Below are 23,715 nucleotides of genomic sequence, written 5' to 3' on the forward strand. Positions count from 1 at the left end.
TACTTTAAGTATTCTACGAGTGTGGTACTATGTTAAAAAACAACAACATTAAACTGTGTTATATTTATTTATCGTAGATATATTGCGTTTCGAACAGATATGATAAAGTATGTTGGGCAATATATATATATACATGTATGTTTAAGTCTATTTCTTAACAGAATCTGTAGTAATTAGATAATATAAAAAACGTATTTAACTATTAAATTTAACATCTCTGGCTATTAAAATTATTCTATATTTGAGAAAGTTGACAATGCTAAGAGTGAGGTGACGTAAGTGTATGGTTCAGAATTCCAAAATGGAAAGAAATCGGATTGACTGTTGTAACCATGGAAATCAACTGGAGCATGGTCTAGTTTGATTTGTTGTTGATACCAGTCCTCCGACATCACACCCTCCATGCCACGAATAGTTTCTCCGCCGTGGTATTTGCCGTCTTGGGGTACTTTAGTTCCGTTAAAATATTCATCTCGGTTCGCTGGGAACTGAGACCAAAAGGTCTGAAAAACGATTAAATTGTTAACAACTGTAATAAGTATCGCATTGTCGAAAGAAAATATACAAAAGTTCAATACATGTTTCTACCAGGTGCTTGCGTAATGGCCTTTCATAACAGCTATTTCCCTTTTAAGAGGCTAATTTCATTGGTCGTATCCCGAAGTGAAAATAACGTAACATCGTTGGTTGAATTTCAATTATTTAGGACATTTTAAACCAATCATAACGTTTGGTGTAAACATTACCCATAGTGCATTAGATCTTCATCAATAAGTGTTCTACAAACATATAAAGTATTTTCAAACAATAGAACTAGCTGTATCTTTCGGATTCTTTATATTCTAGTACCTTATTATTTTCTATTCTTCTTAATCTTAAAATGGCCTGTTTATATATATTTTTCGGACCCATTATCATTTATTGTGTCATCCAATAATGGACTAAAGAGCTACCATCCATGCGATACCCTCTTGAAAGAACAATCAATTAATAAAGGAAAACAACATATGCTTTATTTTGATCTATTCTATGTTAGGAAACGTTGACAGTGCCAACAGAGAAGTAACATATGTATATGGTTCCGAGTTCCAGAACGGAAAATATGTGTCTTGGTCGTTGAAACCATGGAAGTCTATTGGAGTAAGCCGATCAGAATGAGGTATCATTAACTGTTGTTTGTACCATTCTTCTGTCGCCACTCCTTCCATTCCTCTTATTGTCGGACCATGATGATGTTCGTCCCCTGGTATCTTCGTACCATTGAAATACTCGTCACGATTGGCTGGATATTCAGTTTGCGATGTCTGTGAAATAATTTTATATTTGACCAAGGGATATCTTTTGACAACACAGACGTTTTTTCTGTCCCCGTTAAATCATAATTAAATGGAAGTTTTCTTGTTGAAAGTTGACGGTTCTCTCTGGACACTCTGACAGGTCAAGGAACAAAAGAAAGCAACCAAAGAAAAAAAAGACATCTAGAGGGCAACATATTTAAATTAAGGAATATATCTCTCTCATGCAAAGCTCCGACTACTTTTTGACCAACTAAGTTTATTATCTCTTCATAGTTTTAATAATTTTTTGATTTTCAAATATTTTGGCCTCGATCATCACTGAAGGTAATTTATTGTAGAAATGCGCATCTTGTGTAGAAAATTTGGTACCGTTAATTTTGATATATTATTCAACAATAAACCGGTGTACAATGTGCCAAGCTCCTGGGTTTAAAATGTTGTGACAATAAAAAAAAAAAAACCAACAATCAAAGATCTGACACAATCACTCCATAAAGAGTACCCAAAATGTTCTGTTATAACATATGGTGATTTGGTTGTTTTAAGCTGTACAATTGCATTTGTTAGATTGTTAATTTAAAATCTCCAAAAATATGATATTGTCATTTGCAAATTTTAAGATTTATTCAAAACAATTCTATGGCAGCCACATGTATCGGTTTGCATTTACAGACCAATGTATAGGTTTTGTTTGGTAATCTGAATATGCGAGATGCGGAGTAAACTCAAAAGAAAGTCACGAATAAAATAACAAGTAACCATTTGAATAAATGCATGAAAAATGCTATATTGTCTTGTGCTACAATTTAACGCATCGAGTATTTAAAGTGCCTATACCCCAACTTTTTTGTAAATGAAATCAAAAGGACCCTTGTATTATATATATATAAAAAAAGATCAAATCTCGTAACTCCATATTGAATATATAGATCAAGTAAAAGCAGTTGATTGAGTCGCATGAACTTAAAACAGAGCAATACTTTGGTCAAATAGGTACTCGGACTAGGAAATTATATGATTTCTGAAATCAGCAATTAGAGTTTAAACTTACACCAAAACCTTTGAAAGATCCTGAGAAGAAAGCATTCCAAGGCTGATATTTCCCGCTCAAAATGTACGTGTTCAACCAGGTCGTCGCTTTCTGCACTGTCGTTTTGACTTCTGTCGGAGTATCTAGAAAATAAGAGATGTTTAAATATTGATTGATTGATTGCGGTGTTTAACGCCACTTTCATCACATTTGTGTTATTTGGAGGCGGTCAGTTTTTATTGGTGGAGGAAGCCGGAGTGGAGTGCCCGAAGAGAACCACCGACATTCGGTAGGAAAACTGACAATTCTAGTCAATTAAAATTGGAGTCGAGCCACGTGCAGGAATCGAACTCACAACCTCAGTGTCGACAGGCTATTGATGCAGCAGTTCAACTGCTTGCACCACTCAGCCACTCGAGGCCCCTTTAACTATTAAACTATTTCCTGTTATGATAAACCAATTCCAATTCATAAAACATTTTAATAGTGTTAGTTCAAATATTACATGACAACAGCTACTATATAAAATGATAAACTGAAAAATACAGGAAAAAAAAACATCGAACAAAGTAAAGAAGAAAACAGTCGCAAAAACACCGCTGCGCTTCGCAGTACATATATTTGTAATGTTCTTAGATACATGATTTTTTTTATTAGTTGTTATTGGCTTTAAAATAGCTGTCCGTAACTGCGAGTAACGTCAGGTCTGTTCTTATTGTCTTTTTGTTGTTGTGGGGATGTATAAATACCCTGCCACGCCTGATATCATTCATGAGACCTTTTCAACTGATTTTTATAGTTTGTTCATATGTTGTGCTGTTCCACCACTGTCCCAGTTAGGGGAGGTCTGGTCACCCGTAACAATGTTTAACCCGCCACATTCTGTATATCCTGTCCCAAGCCAGGAGCCTGAGTGGTTGTCATTGGTTCATGTCTGTCATATTTGTTTTTCGTAAATTGTTTTGTTATACATTATGCCGTTATTTTTCTCAATTGAATGGTTTAATAATTATCAGTTTAAACATATTTGCAAAAGTAGCAAAAGGGATTAGACACAAGTTATAACAACATTAGTGACGTCCTCTCCCTAAGTGGTCAGTATCAATGACATGATGTCGGAATTCCCCCTACTTTTCCGGCTTTGTAGTTTTCCTTTAGTGCAACATGTTTGGATGTCTAATGAAAATGTGTAAGACACAAAATCTGAATGTGATGTCTAGGCTGCTGATTTTTTTTATAGGAACAATACAAGCTTAAGGTTTTAGTATTTAAGGAACCTAAAAAGGGGACTTAACCATAAAATATTCGGCTTCAGTTTTAAATGGTTTAACTTTTGAATGATATGATATTGCATGATGATAGGGAAACTTACCATCGTACCAGTTAAGTTTATTTGTGGTGTCATTGTAAACTATCCATGTTGTAATGAGGGCATTTATAGCCATTGTAATAGAGAGACTCCCCGTCGTACCAATTAAGTTTATTTGTGGTGTCATTGTAAACTGTCCATGTTGTAATGAGGGCATTTATAGCCATTGTAATAGAGAGACACACCGTCGTACAGTTAAGTTTATTTGTGGTGTCATTGTAAACTGTCCATGTTGTAATGAGGACATTTATAGCCATTGTAATAGAGAGACTCACCGTCGTACCAGTTAAGTTTATGTGTGGTGTCATTGTAAACTGTCCATGTTGTAATGAGGGCATTTATAGCCATTGATGTAGTCCACAGACGATCTTCACCAAACATCTGCCAGATTTAAAACAAATTTAAGTCAGTAGAATACACACTCAACGATGAAACTTTTTATAAAGACCATAGTAAAGTTTCTTTTTATGGTAGATCTACGAGTGCAGTCTCTCATCAACTTGTTTACTACAAGTATGTGTAAAGAATTTATTGGTGATGGCATATTTTTGGTGGTCTCTGATAATTATAGGTTCTACCACTGCACCGAGTGTGATACGATATATATCCACTCGAGACAGTTAAATTTTTGAAATTTAAAACGCGAGACTTGTCGAGCGTTTTAAATATTCAAAATATAACTGTCAAGAGTGGATACATGTCGTATTGCACGAGATTTGGTGGTGGAATCTGTTTCTCTATAATGATTTTTAAACGATATGCAGGCAAAAATGCTTCTTTTCGAATGAACTGCAAAAAGATGTGTTCTTCCTATGTGACGTCATCAGGGAGGGTCGCCTTTTTCATATCATCACAATAGGAGTTTGTCATGTGGAAGACACTTGTCTGTTGTGGTGACTGATTGATTGTTGCTTATTGTTCATTTTTGTGCTGAAAACCGAGTGTTAATACCAGATACCAACAAAATGATATGCGTTATTTTGAAAGGCATTATATTTAATACGATTGAAGTGTTTTTCAAACAGTAAGCAGTCATTTTTTGTGAGTAAAATTTTACGATAAATTCTTATGAAGTTGCCTCAAAACACTTTTCAAAAAGAATGAAAAGTTACTACATTATAGATTAAGGTGTTTTTCATTTTGAATTTGTTTTTGCAAATAAAAAACGCCTTTGTTAACTTGATATGATGAATTAGCACAACCAACCAATTTTTGCATGAAAGACTCACCACAGGTTGTTTGTTGTTATCGACATCACCATCACCAAGGAAATCATCATAATAAATCATATCGTTGCCCTCCATTTTGGATTGAGAAATGACATGCTGTGTCATATTGCCTTTTAGTGCACTACCAAGACCTTCCATTACGGTTCTCATTGCCTTTATAAAATGTCAACATTATCAAATCATATGTAAGATACATGAGGGTCTGAATGGAGGGGGCTTCTTTTCTGAATTTTTTGAAATTTTGACGATTTCTCTCAATTTTATTTTCTATTCTGTTAACCCCATTCAGACCCTCATACACGATTTTCTCTATTTCCCTTCCCTGAGGCAATCACAAGGTGTGGATTTTGGACCACATTTTACCGTCCCCTTTCCGTAAGGGGCGATCGCGGTTGTGCAGGATGCATCAATTAACAACACGTCCGTTTACTTTTCTAGAGGTTACACAATCACTGATAACCGCCACAATTTTTTCAGTACGTTCTAGTTTGATGTATTGTTAAACTTTCTTTTGTCCTAAAGATGCACGTGACTCGGTTGAATTGTTTTACATTTTGTCACGCCTTTTATGGCTTGCTATGCGGTATGGGTTTTGCTCATTGTTGTAGGCCGTACGAGGACCTAACATCTACGTCATTTGGTCTCTGGTGGATACTTGTCTTATTGGCAATCATACGACATCTCCTTATCTTATTTCGAATATTTGCCGCTGGATATAAAAAAAACATATTTCTAGCTTACAGTTCAGATAACAAATCGTTTGTCCTGTCCAAAGCGTTGAATTGTGCGGAAAAGATTAAATGGTCAGACATTAAATTTGTATGCAAAAAAGTCACGGTTTTTGAGAGTTGCCTTTCACAGAGTTATACATTGTCGCTGATGCTTATTCACCTTTCTTTGTATTATCTACACCTACTTCATTTTAACTCTGTAAAATACTTTCTAATTGGCATCAAACCACTTGTCCTTTTTTTTTTGAAAGAGTTTCAAGCATTACATTTCTATGGAAAAGTTCAGGGAAATGAATATAAACTTTAAATGTATACTCAACACCAAACAATAAACAGCTGCGCCATGATCGCATGATACGCATGTCGTTTTTTCAAAGAATAATGTTCAAAACTCCTCAATGTCATATCAGAAATTTATAAAAAAAAACTAAAGGGAGGTTATTTTAATAGATAATAAACCAGTCACCAAAGTTTCACGAAAACTGCTCAAAGCATTTTTGAGTTATTGTCCGAAAACTGGAAAATCCCCTTTTGTAATTAATAACACCCCATAACTCGGAAACGTAAAATCTAAAATTTATAAAAATCGAAAGGGAGCTCACGTCAATAGATATAAACAATTCACCAAAGTTTCATGCAAATTGGTTAAAGCGTTTTTAAGTTATTGTACGACATGTTGACAACGGACGGACAACGGTATACCATAATACGTCCCGTAAACGGGCGTATAAAAATTAGATGACACCGATATGGTTAAAGTTAATAATATTCAGAAGGTTAAAAATCTGTACTGGTTACCCAAAGAAAAGTTTCAAATGTGAAATCAAATCTGTACCATGAACAAGGAGAGATAATCCTTGTAGCCTTTCTCCAAATCTTTAACTTTTATAACGTATTGCTTCCTATTATATTTGATTATAAAGAGTCAAGACTGAGATGAAGAACAGCAATAAAAGCGCTGTTCCTTTAAAAAAAAAGGTATCTATCTTCCTAAAGTTATATTTACAGAAGATTAGAATCACTGACAAGAAAATCAGGCCTGTGTAACAGGACGGTCTTCACATTTGGAGCAGGAACTGATAACCCTTCCGGAGCACCTGAGTCCTCCCCCGCGAAGTATTTGTAGGGGTCGTGTTGCTAAATTTTAGTTTTCTGTGTACTGTTTTGTGGACTTGTTCGTCGTTTTTCGTTTTCTATCATGGCGTTTTCAGTTTTTCTTTGGGATCTTTGGTATACCCCTTGGTATATCACCCGCCTCTTTTATAAACTTCGCGAAAGATAACCCATGCAATTAGATACAGAAATTAGGCAAGGATTCAAACAGAGGCGAGAAATAAAGATTGATTGATTGATTGATTTATTGGTGTTTAACGCCACTTTCAACACTATTGTGATATTTCGTTGCGGTCAGTTTTTATTGGTGGAGGAATCCGGAGTGCCCGGACAGAACCACCGACCTTTGGTAGTCAATTAAGATTGGAGTCGAGTGCACCTACCGCGTGCGGGATTCGAACTCACAATCTCAGTGTTGACTGCATGGCTAGTGATACAGTAGTTCGACTACTTAGACCACTCGGCCACCGAGGCCCCGAGAAATAAAGAAAATTGTGTAATTAAGGTAAAACTACAGGAAATTTTGTGTCAAAAAATTTCTCAAATTCCTATTCTCAATAGTCCCCAACCCTCCTCCCCTAACTTCAAATCATGGATCCATTCCTGGAAATATATAAATTCTTACAACACAAAATTGTAGAATTATACCGAGAGGCGAAATCTACTAGTATGTGTCATTAATAGCCCATTTGTTGGATGACACTTATTTTTTTTGCATATTTTTCTGTGATAAACAACATGTACTTCTATCAAATTATTTCACTCGACTAACATTTCTTTCACTCGAATAACATTTCTTTCATGGTCAATATAGACAGAACATAGTTATTCTTTAAATGTTTACTCCGACAAAAAAAATGTTTGCTGACGCTAATTCAATGAATATATTTTTAGGTGGTATGATTAATTCATTTTTTAGCGTGTACATGTATACACATTGTTCATCTTAATTACACCATGGTTATATTTATTTCAACAGGGTTCGAACTCATGACAACTGTGACAGAACTCATCTTACTGACTAAACGAAAGTACCATTACAACGGACCCGATTACACAAAAACCAAAAAATAATTCACACACTCGTAAAATTAACCTTTTGGTAAACAACCCTACCTCATGGGGTAGTTCTCCTACCCTTGCCTTTCGTTCTAATTGGGTGTACGTTCGTGCCACGAACCAGTAAAACTCGAACACAGACGGATAATATGTCAGCGCGAGATCTGGTCTACCTGAAAAGTTGGTTTGAATCTGGAACTCGATCATGGTTGACGTATTCAAATAGAGTTGCTACAATAAAAAAGAATATGTCAAACAATTCTCTCAGTCATTTATGTTGAATACACGTTTGATGGTTTGTGGCCGATCTTAAAAAATACAAAAAAATCAAATTGTATGGACTTTTTTATCTGGTTTTCTTTAGATGTGTTTTGGGTGTTTCTCTTTTATGTTGGGTTACTGTCTCTTTCACGTATGTATACCTGCCATCTCCTTCTATTCATATTGAATCTCTTGTTCAGGTTTTATTTATATTTTTTCTACTTATCTTGTTTGTATTTGTTTAATTTGTTCTATTTTACGCCTGGCATTTTCGGGCGAGATGGTGGAGTAGTTATTTTGATTTTTTATATTTTAATATTATTCAAAACCATATTATTATAATGAACTTAACATTACCATCAATTACTAGTGACTACTAGGGTTTCATTACATACTGTATGAAAAAAATTATTCTGGTAAAAGGTAGACAACTCAATCCTTGATTTTCTGCATTATTTGAAATCCTTAGCTCCATTATTGGATACAGGCTAAATGTTGGACTGGATATACTACAATCTTTATTTTACTCATTTGAAAGGAAGTAACAATGCGCTTTCCATTTGTTTGAAATATTTAATGAAAGCTCCGTGGGCCTTCGTACTTACATTTGAATTCGATGTAACCCCAACACTTATAAAAGGTCAAATAAAGAAATTACGACGGGAACAATCATTAGTCATAAATCGGAAGAACGTCAGAAAACACAATAACCTAGACAAAAAGACAAACAGATAAAACAAGTCCACAACACCTTACAGAGAAAACTGAAATTTGTGATACGCGATCACTTCTAAAAAACGCAGATGATCCACGGAAAACAGTGATGGAGCCGTGGAATTGGTACTGTTGCTCATGGGAAAAGAAATTTCAATTTTGGCCTTCTATCTGTTTTGATTCGAGCGACATTGATGAGTCTTTATGTAGAGGAAACACTCTTCCTGCATATCAAATTGTAAGCCTGGTATCTTTGGTTTGTTTTAATAGGAAATTTTAAGTTCTTCAAAATCAACTGGTGTTCGAGGTATTAAATCTTAAATGAAATCATATTTTTACCTGCAATACTGGATCATAAAGTACCTCTGACGTCACCAGACCAGATAATATTGCATTGGTGATTCCGAAAAGAGCATTCGCACAAACAGTTATATCAACGTTGTTTACATTCCCAGGAGTATCGATTCCTTGAAAATATTGCGTTTTAACATCAACAAGATCTTGTACCTACAAAATGTCAATTGAATAAACTATATTCTTGAAAGACCAAAGAAGGTGATAAGAATTGATTTTACACGAGGGAAGTGAAATAGCTATAAAATTAGAATAATGTCATTTTTTTCTCATTTTTTTCTGTTTTTTTTTGTCTGGTGCATTGCAATGTGTAATTGAATAGAATATTGAACGCATATGATATAGTAACTAGTAACATATAAGCTTTTTTCTTATTTTGTGTCAACGATAGGTCTTATAAAACGTACCATTTCTGGAATTTTATACAAAAGCTTGCACAATGAAGGTATAATCAAAACGAATGATATTACAATTTCATTGCCATACTTGTTTTCTGTTCAAAACCCATGCACCCGGTAAACGGTAGCAAATGCACAAAAAAGAGGCGAAAGATACTAAAATGACGCTCCAAACTCAAAAAAAAAAAAAAAAAAAAGAACAAACAAAACAAAACAAAACAAGAATGTGTCCAGAGTACACGGATGCCCCACTCGCACTATCATTTTCTATGTTCAGCGACCCGTGAAATTGGGGTCAAAAATCTCTAATTTGGCATTTCAATTAGAAAGATCATATCATAGGGAACATGTGTACTAAGTTTCAAGTTGATTGGACTTCAACTTCATCAAAAACTACCTTGACCAAAAACTTTAACCTGAAGCGGGACAGACGGACGGACGCACAGACCAGAAAACATAATACCCCTCTACTATCGTAGGTGGGGCATACAAATTAAGCGTTGTTACATGTATTTAAATGTTTATTCGACTGATGAGTCCCGCAGGGTAACAAAAGGAAAATCGACAAAAAAAAAAAAAAAAAACAACAAACAAAAAAACACGACATAGAAAAATAAACAATAAGCAAGACAAAACCGATGAAAACATGGAGTGTTAGTAAATGTTCTACAGATTCTGCCCCGCATATGACAATGTTTTAACAGTGCTTTTTCATCTCCAGGTCAAGCCTTCAATACGCAGCAACAGCTCAGACTTTCATTTAGCTTTCTAATAATTGGACCTCAGATCACCCCCGGTTTTTGTTAGGTTCGTTTTGCTCATTGCATTGTTTCTGTGTAATGTTGTTTGTCTTTTGAGCTTTTCCTGATCATGGCGCTGTCTGCTTTATTGGACTTTTCATTTTTATTTATCTCTTTGGTAGCTTCTCAATTTGTATTACCGAACTACTTTTAATTTTAAACGAATACGTTTGTTCTAAACAATAATCATTAATAATTTTTTTAATCTTGACTTACCCAAGTCGTTACTAAGGAAACATCTTTCTTTTCTGAAGCAGCCTTTTCTAAAAATTTCCGCATGTAAAAATATGTTCTGGTATCTATGGTGTTGACACGTCTGTCTCCTGACAACGGTCGGTAAGCGTAGTGCTTCATGGCATTAAATACAGAAGACAAGTTACTGTTTTGTCCTTCCCATGCTGCGCTTGCGTACGGGAAATGTATAACATTATCTCTCAGGAGTGATCCTAGACCTAAATTTACTGAAGTGTCGTCGAAGTCGGGTGGGATTTTAAACACGTGTTGATACCCTTCTCTGTAGAAAACAAATTAAAAACAAAAATAATGCTTAGTCACAAACGTTCAACATAACTATATCAGTACTAGAAAATCAAAACAGCAGCATAGATACCACAAATCTTAAACAGCAATGGCCGTAAGGCCAACAAAACATCAACAACTAAAAAACAAATTACAACATTAATCCAAACATACAAACAATAATTTATACATTTTTGATATTATAACTATCATTATTTTGCCACATGAAGTGAAATGGATAACAAACCATGGTCATGAAGGAGTAAGAAAATTTATGCATAAATTATATATAAATTTCGGCATGTTACATTTAATTTCATTGTTTTAATCTATACATGTACCTTATCAATGTCATTTATTTTTATATTTTCCGGCACTGTACATATACATGTATTGTATATGACAGTCTGTTAAATATCAGAGTTGGAACGATTTAGATCTTGGTATATATATGGTATATTTAGGCGTATCTGAACACCTTTAGATAAATATTGCATATTTACCACCGAATATTTTTTATCATAGTATTTATTGTTGTTGATTCGAGTGAACCCATATGTTATTTATGCTATATAAGAGGGTCTGGATTTGGGGGGGGGGGGGGGGGGGGGTCCTACATTTCTGTATTAATTTTAATTTTTAGGGCGATTTTTCTCTATTCTTTATTATACTTTTATCCTCTTTACTCTCTATTCATTATATTTTAGCACCTCATTATTCTCTATTTTTTGGGGGTCCAATTATCTCTATTCTTTATATCTTTTCCCCAATATTCTCTAATTTACCCCCATCCATCCCCTGATAAAAGGAATGAATAGCTGTTTTTCCTATTCTAATTCTATACTCTTAAAATTTTCAATAATAAACATTTCAAATACTAATATCCCGTAAACGTCGACTGCAATTGCGCAACGTTGTTGCCATTGACTCGGACCGTCAGCCTCGGAATTAATGACAGACTTTTACCAATCAAAATTGCTGTAACATGTCTAATTGCATCAAAAATATCAGTAGTTTATTTAGTCATACCTTGTTGCCAGAAGATGCTTCATAATTTCTGTTACATCATGCAGTCCAATTTTATCAAACAGTTCATAAACTACAGTCCAATTTGTAGTCTGGGTCAAATTAAACATTGCCAAAAGATTAACAGGGGTACTTTGATAAACCTGCAAATAAATGTAGAAGAAAATAAAAAAATAACACCAACATTAGAGTTATTAGTAGACAGTCAAAGGATAAGAATAGCTTCGAATCCTCTATGTCAAAGTTTTGTTAGAAAGTTACAACATTTCGATTAAATTCAAATTTGAAAGACAACAAACAGTGAACCAGCGTATTTGTTTGTTGTTGTCTTTTTGTGATTTTTGTCTGCTGTTTTTGTTGACGTTGTTGTTTTATTGTTTTTAGTTTTTTGTCATGAGTTACGAAATTATTTTATGTTATCCATATTAAAACAACTGTCTTTCCTAGAATCGATGGAAGGCCATACGAATCCAAATACAATTTTTTTTCAAATGTTCCTCATTTGTTATACACAAGTCATATAAGACTTTGAGTGATTCGGAGCATTACGTATATAAAACCTTTCAACATACCTTAAATTCTTCATCCAAAATTTGAGGCCAAAACGCCATGATTGAATTTGCATATTTCAAATTCTTATTTCTATGGTCCATAATAGCATCAACCGACATAATTACTTGGTCTTCTGTTGGTTTCGGTGCGTTTCCATAGCGATAGGCCTCAACTAAACACAACGTTATCCATGCCGTGGCAAACATGTTATTATCATACACTTTAAACATATAACGTAAGGCACTCATTGTCGAGTTACCATGGAAATACAATTTGACATCACTTTCATAATTTCCTTTGAATTTTGCCCATTCCATTGGTGGATCGGGCAGCATCGTCTTTGTCGCTTGCATTCCTCGTATTGTTTCGAACAATTTATGAACTGTTTCAGAAATATCCGATGTTGATGGTGGTTTAAAACAACCAATTAGTGCAAAATAGCCCAGAAAAAGAAATAGTTTTGTCGCCATATTGGACTTCATTTAATGATGGTAGTTCTACGTGAAATTAGTAATAAATTTGACAGTACATGTATACTACAGCTCTTATCTTTACGTTACGAAATGACTGTCTTACTTTCTGGACAGTTCTGTAATTTTACATGTTTGTAGCGTATCTTTAATTTTGTCTTAAGAAGTGAACGACAGGTATAATTCTACCTCGTAATATCTTGATCGGTGCCGTGAATCAATGCTCATTTCATGTTAGGGCACTTTCGTCATTGAACTATGTATTTTCTAATTTCCATTCTATAGATTCATAAGAATAAAAGGAGAAGTGGAATTTACGTAAATAAGAAAGGAACCCAATTCAAAGACACAGATAACAAAACGACATATAGAGGGCAATATATAATATCTAAATAACGCGTTGTGTGCTAAGAAGTGGGGTAAAACTTACATTCGTATGATTAAACAATCTTAAAATTTGTACACCTATATAAGAAAAAATAACTAATGAAAACATAAAATCGTTTGGTTTTTGCTTTCGCCAACAAAGAAAGCAAATAATAATGTAAGCCATTCAAACGGAACTTCAGTAACATTTTATGCGGAATTGTTTGTTTGTTTGTATTTTTTTAATCAATAAATTATGATTTTCTTTGGTGCTATCAAAGTAAAAGAAATAAAAAAGACGATACAAGACACAAAACCATGACCAACAAAAGACAAACAACAATAACAGAACATTAGACAGAAAATTAAAGATTGGGCGACACGAATATGATAAATAGTCGCGGTGATTACATGAACGGTATCACATCTACTGCACAAGATAAGAGGTTCTTGCACCACTGGTGTTTCCCAACGTGTTTCTCAAGCAAGTCTGGGATAAAGACAAGATCAATATATCCGATGTCATCTGTGACACAGATATTTCATAACGGTCAACTAGAGTAAAACTTTCGATCTTTTAAACTATATGAAGTAAATCACGCTAGTTTACGACTTTTGAGTAATGTAACGTCTTCTAACCAGACAATGAATGACCCACATTTTTAATATTTTTATAATTGTACGATATGACTGTCGCGACACCATCAATGCTCTTTCCTTCAAAAGTGTCGACTGTGGCATCATCGAATGAAATTAATCACCGAATTTGTCCTGACGTTAGAAGCACAACGGGAGCCAGGAATTGCTTACATTTTAGAAGCATCTGCGAGTTCCTTTTTAATTTCTTAACAATCAGCCCTATATTTAAGAATTGAATGCTTCTTATTGTAAATTTATTGGGGTGTTAAAGCGTTGACCGAAGTACATTTTGCCGCGATTCATTCTAAAAATGTGCGCACGGTCAACGCTATAAAATGTCTTAAAGAAACATTCAATACCTACAATTACATTTTTTGCTAGAATCACAAAAAACACGATTTCTATTAAGTTTTTCTTTTGTTTATCAGTGCACTTGATTGTGGAAGCTCGTGTTATCATAGATGTTACATTTCATTTCAAAATAATTACATTAGATGTATGTTTCATTATTATACGTTTTTTTGATCTCGCGTCATTCTTCATTTCAAAATGAATTGCATGAGTTGAAACATGCATGATGACACACGTTTCCACAATAAAGTGCACAGGTAAATAAAAGAAAAACTTGATAGGAATCGTGTTTTCGTGATCATAGCGAAAAAAAATGTAATTATAAGTATTGAATGCTTCTTTTAGTAATTTCATAGCTTCCGCGCTTCATACAAAATGTACTTCGGTCAACGCTTTTACGCCCTAATGAATTTACAGACAGAAGCATTCAATTCTCAAAAGGTTAATTTCAGAATGACGCTAGATTGCTGTTAGCCAATCAAAGTAACGTATTATAATGAAACATACATGCAAGATAACTATTGCCAAATATTGAACGTCATCAAAGAAACACAAGGACAGAATTCAAAAAGATTTTATAGTGAGAAGATGAGTGAGGCTTTCCACTGTGTTCTATTGAAAAACTTTTGTTTTAGACCATACTTATTTAGATGCGGGATATATTTGTAATCTCCTGAGTCTCTAAATAAAATTCAGAATGGAAATGGGAAATATGTCAAAGAGACAACAACCCGGCTAAAGAGCAGATAACAGCCGAAAGCCAACAATGGGTCTTCAATGCAGTGAGAAAATCCCGCACCCGGAGGTGGGACTCAGCTGGCCCCTAAATTAGAACGTGTACTAGTTCAGTGAAAATGGACGTCATACTCCAAAAGACATAAATGAACTAAAATTAAAAAACATACAAGACTGATTGATTTCACCTCTACTACTGTAGTCGGTGATTATGATGTTTGTCCATCCGTCCGTCCGCCTGCCAGTCTTATTCATTCGTTTCATCGGAATTATTGTAACATATATCTATCTGTAAAAGAGAAGCAAAAAAACTTAAATTAGATTCAAACTCATAAGTCCAAAATAAACTGACAACACCTTAGCAAAGGAAAGACACAAGTAAAAAAAAAGCAACGTAGAATACAAAATACTGAGCAACAAGATCTTCATAAAACCGGGGTTGATCCCAGGTGCTCTTGAAAAGTAAGCAGATCCTGGTCCTCATGTGGCACCCGTCGTGTTGCTCATGTGAGTAAAACCCTGGTTATTTGTCTAAAAATGAAATGATTTGATATTTTGACTCTATGATGTTGAGTTCTGTATTACTAGGTGATTTTCTATCATCTGTTTCATGATGTAATAGTTAGAGCAACTGATGATAGAATAAGGATGTTTTGTTTTATGAAGTGGGGATTTACATTGCACGCAATCGCGAGCAGCTTCCTGTCTCAAATGTAAACCTTTTGTTGAACAATAAGAAAATTATAACATTGGTAACAAAAGCTATTTATCACAAATACCTTTAGGTTTTAGTTTTACAGTTCTATATTTAAATGTTTACATATTACCTGACTGAAATGTTATAAAACCGATCAAAAGATATATAATGATACTGTGTTTTATTCATTTCGTGGTGATATATTCAGAAATCAGATTAGAACTTTAAAGATTTGCAAAATAATTTTAGCAAAATGTTGACAATTCAATGTTTATTCTTTCTTTCTGTAAATTGTACTTTTTCGTTGGTTTATTCTGGACATTGTTATATTTCATTAAGGATGAAGGTAATTAGATGTGACTGTAGTTCGAGGAATTTAACATTCATACCGACAGAATGTCCACAAAATACATCCGAGTTATATCTGGCTAACAATTACCTGAACATTCTAGGTAAGGAAACATTTTCTAGATATACACACCTCACCTATCTGGATATAGGTAACTGTAATATAACGTCAATCGAACAATCAGCTTTCGATGATTTGACACAATTAAAAGACCTGATATTCTTCAATAATCCAATGAAAACATTTCAAACTAATGTATTTGCACCACTAAATGATTTACGAGTTCTTTCCGTATCACACAATTTGCTGTCAACGTATCCAAGAGAGTCGTGGTCTGATTTTTTCAAAATTACAACACTGATTTGTGAAGATGGCCCGTCGAATGGAACATTTTCTGAGATATTTTCTGCCATGACAAATCTAAATTACTTCCAAGTTGATTATCAGAGTGATGTTATACATAACTTTACATTTAATTCATTTAAAAGGACGCCGTTAAAGTATTTAAATATCGGTGGTCATTTACGAATAATAGAAATCGATTCTTTTGCACCGTTAGAATTACTTTCTAGTCTTATTATTCCAAATCAAAATTTTCTTAAACTATCGAATACATTACCAGCTTTGCACGTGTTTGAAAATCGACAAATGGACGAATTGGATCTGAGAAACGATTTTAGAAATTATGGTGAATACGTTATTTCGGCTGATCTATTTGCATATATCGGTAACATATGCGTAAAAAAACTATCTTTGGGTTGGAATGGTATCAGGATGATAGATGCAACCGCCTTTCAGAAAATGAAATACAAACATTGTCTTGAAATTTTAAACTTAAATCACAATGACTTTGATTATCACCAGGATCTTATTGTCTTATATATCAATTTCTTTATTAATATTAAGAGAATAGACATTTCTTCGATAACTAGTAAATCTTTTGAAAATATTCGAGAACAAAAGAGTATTAGTAGACGACCGCTGGATTACAGACTTACAACTGATACCCGATCAGATTGGTCTGTCAGACTCCCTTCTTCACTCGAATTCCTAAACGCATCATTCATTATCGGCAGAAACAATCTGATAAACAGCATAACCTTCAAGGGTATTACACGATTGAAAATTATTGATTTTACATACTCATCACTTGACGACTGCAATTACACAGTAAACGGACTTCAGAACGTGGAAATACTTAATATTTCACATTTTAAATGCGGACTTTTAAATCACAACCTTCTGCAATCAGTCGTCAATTTGGAACAGTTGATAATGCAAAGTTCTTTACTAAGTATTGGTCTAAAAGATGACCACCATAGTATATTCCTCCATGGACTCAAACGTTTGCAGTATATAGACTTTTCAAAAAATGCATTTGAAGACCGATTCAGAATTGCAACATTTAAAAGTCAACGTGATAGTTTGCAATCTTTGATACTTGAAGGAAATTTATTCACAAGTATTCCATTACATCTGGTGGACTTAAACCGACTAAGTTTCCTTAACATCAGAAACAACAAGATAGCCTACTTGACAACTAAAGAAATTGACGCCATTGAAGTGCTCTTTGAAAAATCAAACAGAACTATGACAGTCTTATTAGAGGGAAACCCTCTTGTCTGTAGTTGTGCTTCGGTAGATTTTGTAGAATGGTTGTTTACTACTAAAGTGAAACTTGACAGCAATGGTAGTTATTCGTGTGTCAAAAACGATGGAAATATTACAACAACAAATGCAGTTTACAATCACCTGCGAATTATGAGAATAAGATGTATTACTACAGTATGGTTAATTTTTTCTGCAACTATATTCGGTGTGCTTCTTTTATTTATTCTAGTTGGATATCGTTACAAATTGCACCTACAATACTTTTGTTTATTTATCGGAATGGCCAATCCACTTTTCCGGAAGTCAAAAGAAGAAGAACTTGAATATGATGCATATGTAGCTTATTGCGATGGAGACTATAAATGGGTATATGGACCTTTGCGCTTATTTCTTGAAGAGAGACGGAATTATAAACTTCTTTTGCAAGATAGAGGAGATGTTATTTCTGGACAACATAGACTTTTTGCCATAAGCAATGCAATTCCAAAATGCAAAAAGATAATCTTAGTGATTTCAAAAGAGTTTGTTAACAATGATTGGGCATACTATGAAGCTACTGTTGGAATTGAACATTTCCTTGGATTACAAGCAAGAATAATTGTTATAAACCTGGAAAGTATTACCAAAACAAAAATACCGCAATGTGTACTGCAAATGATGTCACTGAACGCCAATGACCACATTCGCAAAACAGACACATTACATGAAAATAACATTTTCTGGAAATGTCTGGATAAAGCCATGAAACGTTAATGAAGGACAGTGTCGTTATGGCTTTTTTTCAATTGATACTATTCAACAATTTTTAAATTTAATTTCTACATTGCACAAATGCTTTGTCTATCTTAAGCATATGCAGTTAAAGTAAATCATTAAAAACCTGCGCGGTTGTACTTTAAATATGATGACCACTATATTCAACAAAGGAATAAAAGAAACCAAAAATATTCAAATCAGAGTAGATGTGCTCGCAGGTATGAACAACAATTTTCCCATAACATATATGTATGACCTTATGTATTTTACAAAAAATGATAGATAGTATGTGTAAAATATCATTGTCGGCAAAGCGCTTATATATAGATATAAGAAGATGTGGTATGAGTGCCAATGAGACAACTCTCCATCCAAGTCAAAAGTTATAAAAGTAAACCATTATAGGTCACAGTACGGTCTTCAACACGGAGCCTTGGCTCACACTGAACAGTAAGCTATAAAGGGCCTAAAAAATTACTAGTGTAAAACCATTCAAACGGGAAAACCAACGGTCTAATCTATATAAAAAACGAGAAACGAGAAACACTTTTGAACCACATCAACAAACGACAACTACTGAACGTCAGATGCAGCGGGTTTAAACGTTTTAATGGTACCAAACCTTCACCCTTTTTCTGAAACAATAGTGTAACATCACAACATAGAGAGACACACTGTAAAATATCAACTGAAATAGCTTAACTCAATCAAAGGACATATTAACACCATTGAACATACACTGAACAAATAAATTTGACCTATGATACAATGTAAATACAAAATAAAAAAACTAAGAGAATAATAATAAAAGTAACATGTTATATCGGTATGAAATGTTAAACAATTAAAGAAAAACAATATGCTCGAACAAAAATATCAGCCATTTGCAATAACTTTAAACACAGGTAAATGAAAATAATTTTGTTGTTAGGTATACGTGTACAGTTCCAATAGAGAAAGGAAATATTTTTACAAAATAAATAATTTTGATGTTCATAGTACGAAGTGAAAATTTATAGTAATACCAAACACTTATCAAAGCTGGTATATAGACCAGATATAACCCTGAATAACATTAAATAACAAAAAAAGGCAATATAATTAGTATCAACAGGTCAAATAAACAAGAAATTACGATTTGAGAGTACTCGCAGTTACTGAGAGCTAGTTAAAAGCCAAAACAATTAATAATAAAAAATCATGCATCAGAGACTAAAATCTATGCGTGAAATGGCCATTTTGGGCCAAATACGTGAATTTCGACATTTGAATAAGGTGACATCACAGGCTACTTTCTGTACTAAGGTGTCGAGATTATATCAAATTGTTAAAAAAAAATTAAGATAATTTTGAAATCTTTGAACAAGCTTACTATTTATGCAATATCAGGGACCATTTCGTTGCTTTTATCCTATCTCCTTTTTGGATGTGGGCGTTACTGATGAAGATAAACCCAGAGAAGTGCTTCGGACGCAACCCATTTATAAAGTTTTTACTTTCATTAATACATTCTTTTATTTTCTAGCTACTCCCAGCAAACAATTCAACATTTTAAAAACGTTTTAAAAATGTTTTGTTTTGGTTTCTAGAATGTTTTATTAAAACGTTTTAAACACCAAAATTTGTAGACTCTTATAAATGTTTCAAAAACATTTTGAAGAAACGTTATTTTGGAACATTCAGAAAACGTTGAAATAAGGTATTATGAAAAACGTTTCTGTCAACCTCCAACAAACATTTTCAATACATTTGTGTAACAATGATGCATTAGTGCGACCACCATTACTTTGGTTTAAAAATATATAATTGATTGTGCAGTGTTTTGTATTTCATTCATTTCTTAATTGGTAATGCACGTGTTTAATTGAAGAAAAAGCAACATCTCCATAAGCTTGGATGGATGGTTGGTTGTTTAACGACCAGTGGCAAGTCAGATGCATATTCTGGATGAGAACATGATTATTAAAAATTAATACCCTGTCTTGTAATACACCAACATGTTGTGCCAGATTTTTTGGTTCTAGCCCACAAGGCAAGTTTGCAGGATGACATGTCACATTATTCTGACTACGGGCCAAGAAGTCTTTGCTCTAACTCATTTTGGGGAGAAGCAACAAATAATAATTTTATTGTCATTGGTTTGGCCGGGCCGAAGTTCCAACCCACAACCTCCGCACTTGAGGTGACGACACTGACCATTACACCAAAGCTCTAAAGGAAGATATTCTTTATAAAAAAAACTATGCCAAAGCAAAGCTTGTCAACCTCTAACTGTTTAAACTTGGTCCTGTGACCTTGAAAGTCAATTCAATAAGGTTCTTGCATTGACTAGGAGATAACATATCTCTTAAACCGAGAATTTGACAAATTATCATAATAACTTCAGTCAATGGTCTAGTTTATAACCAAAGCTTCAATTGTTGCAAAAATTGGAATATAGTTTTATAAACATCTTTAATCACTTTGCAACAAAAAAAACCCAGTATTGACAGGACTAAAATCAGTAGAATCAATGTACTTTTAAACAGTTTTATTTGTTCAGACTCCAATTCTTCTTGCGCAATCGTCTGTCCTTTTCTTACAGGTTTCTGAAATGATCAAAAGCAATTTGTTAACGAGATCAGTACGCCCAAATACACTGTTTAGCATATAACTCTTAACCCCAGTTAGTTGTTGTACTCCCTTTCAATCAAGCTATTTCATTAAATCTATAAAGGGGAAGTTATGCTATTTTTTGCAATCCAAGTAATTATTAAGATAGGCAAAAAACAAAAATAATATTTTACATGTCAAAAGCAATTGCTACAAATGTAAATCTCAATGTTTTACTTGTAGGATAAAGACAATAATTCCATCGTCAAGAACATAACAATGTATTATTCTAATGTCTCTAAATAAACAGAAGTCTTGCATGGTTGGCAAATGTTATATTGCTATAAGTGGCTCAGAAATTTGTGTATAGATATCCAAATTGCAAAAATAAACTTTTAAATAAATAAAACCTTCCACTTAAACGTATATTAAGATATTTAATTCTTCAATTGAAAAATACCTTATATTTTGGTCCTCCTGGCTTGTGTGGGGCCTGTTTTAGGAAGTCAATTAAGACTCCCTCCATATCGGAAACCTTGGATTTTGGGAACACTCTTGTACAACTTTCTGAAAAAGTATTACAGAATTAAAAAGATATATTTCATTATTATTTTTAACTTCTTTAAACTTATATATATATATATATATATATAATAACTTTATGTAACTTTGCACTCTGTTTCTATCTAAAATAATAAGTGAGAAACATTATATTCATATTCATCATATGAATTCTTTTTGAGATTAAAGTCAGATAAAAATTCCAATCTATATTAATGGCACTTGCTTTTAAATATTCGACATATTTTCTTAATCAACTTACTCATGATTATCCTGCACAAAGGGTGACCTGTGAATGCCTCTTTTCCCTTTTGCCCCTTCAGACTGTATTTGGTCCATAACTGATTAGTGCCACACTTTTTCATCATCCTTCCTATACAGTTTGAAGGGCTGTGACCACCCTGTGACACCAAATACTGGACCTACAAAATTACAATTTAGTCCTGTTGTTATTTATTTATTTTTCGTGAAATCAAATATTTGTTTTATAAATAATCGTGTCCATGAACCAATCTTAGCAAAACCTACTAATATAATTATTTTATTTCTTGTCCGTATCGAGTTTCTATAATGATTTTCCATGTATCGCTGTGTATACGTTATATGCAATTTTATATGCATTTGAATGTTTGTCTTCAATTACAGGTTTATTCTATTAATGCAAGATTTTTTTATTTATATATATAGCATGTTTCGCTTATATATATTTACTTTAAATTAATATATATTATCTTTAACTGTTAAAATCTGATTTGACCTTTTCTCGGTAGATTGTTCTGGTGTTACATTATAAACTTTTACACATCTATTTATTTGAAAGGATTTTCCCAACGTAAATGATCTGTGGTAATCAACACTGGTCGTATATGAATTTCTTTAATTGATGATGTTACACCTGGTGTTTCGGATATCATTCAGGTCAAGTTCGACCAAGGCCGTTCTTCCTCGTCAGGTGCCCTTGCGTAATATTTTTATTTACTATAACATTTGATTATGATTACTTTTTAACTATAATCAATATGTTTCTATCGTGTAACGTATCAAATGCAGTTACATTTTGCGGTAATACTGAATTGTTCATGACTGGCAAGTTACAATTAGTTTTAGTCAGACATAATCACATAAGATAGTTTGTAAAATGAGGCCCAGCACTGGCAGCACGGCTATGGGTAGTCCAAAAAAAATATGACGTCTTGAAAGGATATTTTTGATTTTTGCTGTTGCTACGAAGTTGGAGGAGGGCGTCCACATTTTGTTTTGTCAAATAAGAAAGCCGTACAAAACGTCATTATTATTTGACTACGCTCTGGGTAGTTTAAATGATTAATTATGCTGTCTTCGGAAGCTTGTTTTTATTTACCTCGTGTAAAAGTCATACCAGTAGCCCACGAGGCATGACAAATTGACACGTGATGGCATCATGCAGTGGTCAATGTGAATTTATGCCTATACTGTAGTAGCACAGGAATCGGAAATTCTATCAATAAAATTCTGTAAATAATAAAGTCGACTAATCAATAGAGCTTCTCGTAGAGAAGCGAGAGGAATCGGAAATTTTATCAATAAAATTCTGTAAATAATAAAGTCGACTAATCAATAGAGCTTCTCGTAGAGAAGCGAGAAGCTCTATTGATAGTCGACTTTATTATTTACAGAATTTTATTGATAGAATTTCCGATTCCTGTGGTAGTAGTTAAATCTGTTTATCATGTAAATAGACTCATGCAAATCATACGAATGTCATGGAGAAAATAATGCAGTAATTTGTCTCAATTTCTACAAAACACATCGAAGGTTTATTGATTTTATACATACCTCATAGACTGAACGCTATTCTGTAGAACTGCTCTTCTAGCACGTCTATTGTCGTTGTTTTCCAAATTTAAAAAAGGCGGTGAGAGTATCCGGAAGTTTCGAACAAATGTTATCTAATGAAGAATTCTGCTGTAATACAAATTATTGTCGTAAATAATACATTTTCTCAATTAAAATGTCTATCTTCGAATATGATAATACTTTAGAGATGCGATAAATGGATATATAGAAATAAAATACGAAACTAACTAATAAGTTACAACTGGTTCCCGGTTCTACAGAAAAGAAACCAGTTATTAGAATTCAAGAATTTTTTTTTT

General features: G+C 33.6%; 2 protein-coding genes and 1 long non-coding RNA gene across 3 annotated transcripts; 1 reads left to right on the plus strand and 2 right to left on the minus strand.

Annotated features, from left to right (window-relative positions):
- Positions 1 to 420: 420 nt before the first annotated feature.
- On the minus strand, positions 421 to 13,167 carry LOC127720516 (uncharacterized). Its single transcript, XM_052227108.1, has 9 exons — positions 12,474 to 13,167; positions 11,905 to 12,044; positions 10,573 to 10,870; positions 9,144 to 9,311; positions 7,887 to 8,060; positions 4,927 to 5,079; positions 3,973 to 4,078; positions 2,350 to 2,471; positions 421 to 1,304 (listed from the first exon to the last, which is right to left on the minus strand). Exons 1-9 carry the CDS (start codon positions 12,933 to 12,935, stop codon positions 1,023 to 1,025), a joined length of 1,905 nt encoding a protein of 634 aa, XP_052083068.1. The 5' UTR covers positions 12,936 to 13,167; the 3' UTR covers positions 421 to 1,022.
- Positions 13,168 to 15,875: 2,708 nt separating this feature from the next.
- On the plus strand, positions 15,876 to 18,715 carry LOC127720517 (toll-like receptor 4). The gene has a single exon (XM_052227109.1). It carries the CDS (start codon positions 15,965 to 15,967, stop codon positions 18,422 to 18,424), a length of 2,460 nt encoding a protein of 819 aa, XP_052083069.1. The 5' UTR covers positions 15,876 to 15,964; the 3' UTR covers positions 18,425 to 18,715.
- A 2,147-nt stretch (positions 18,716 to 20,862) lies between these two features.
- LOC127721016 (uncharacterized) lies at positions 20,863 to 23,452 on the minus strand. The gene is made up of 4 exons (XR_007991035.1): positions 23,396 to 23,452; positions 21,843 to 22,002; positions 21,480 to 21,586; positions 20,863 to 21,015 (listed from the first exon to the last, which is right to left on the minus strand). It is a non-coding gene; the product is annotated as an uncharacterized LOC127721016 (long non-coding RNA).
- Between the last annotated feature and the right edge of the window lie 263 nt (positions 23,453 to 23,715).

Source organism: Mytilus californianus, unplaced genomic scaffold (genome assembly GCF_021869535.1).
Source record: "Mytilus californianus isolate M0D057914Y unplaced genomic scaffold, xbMytCali1.0.p SCAF_11, whole genome shotgun sequence".
Classification (NCBI taxonomy): Eukaryota; Metazoa; Mollusca; class Bivalvia; order Mytilida; family Mytilidae; genus Mytilus; species Mytilus californianus.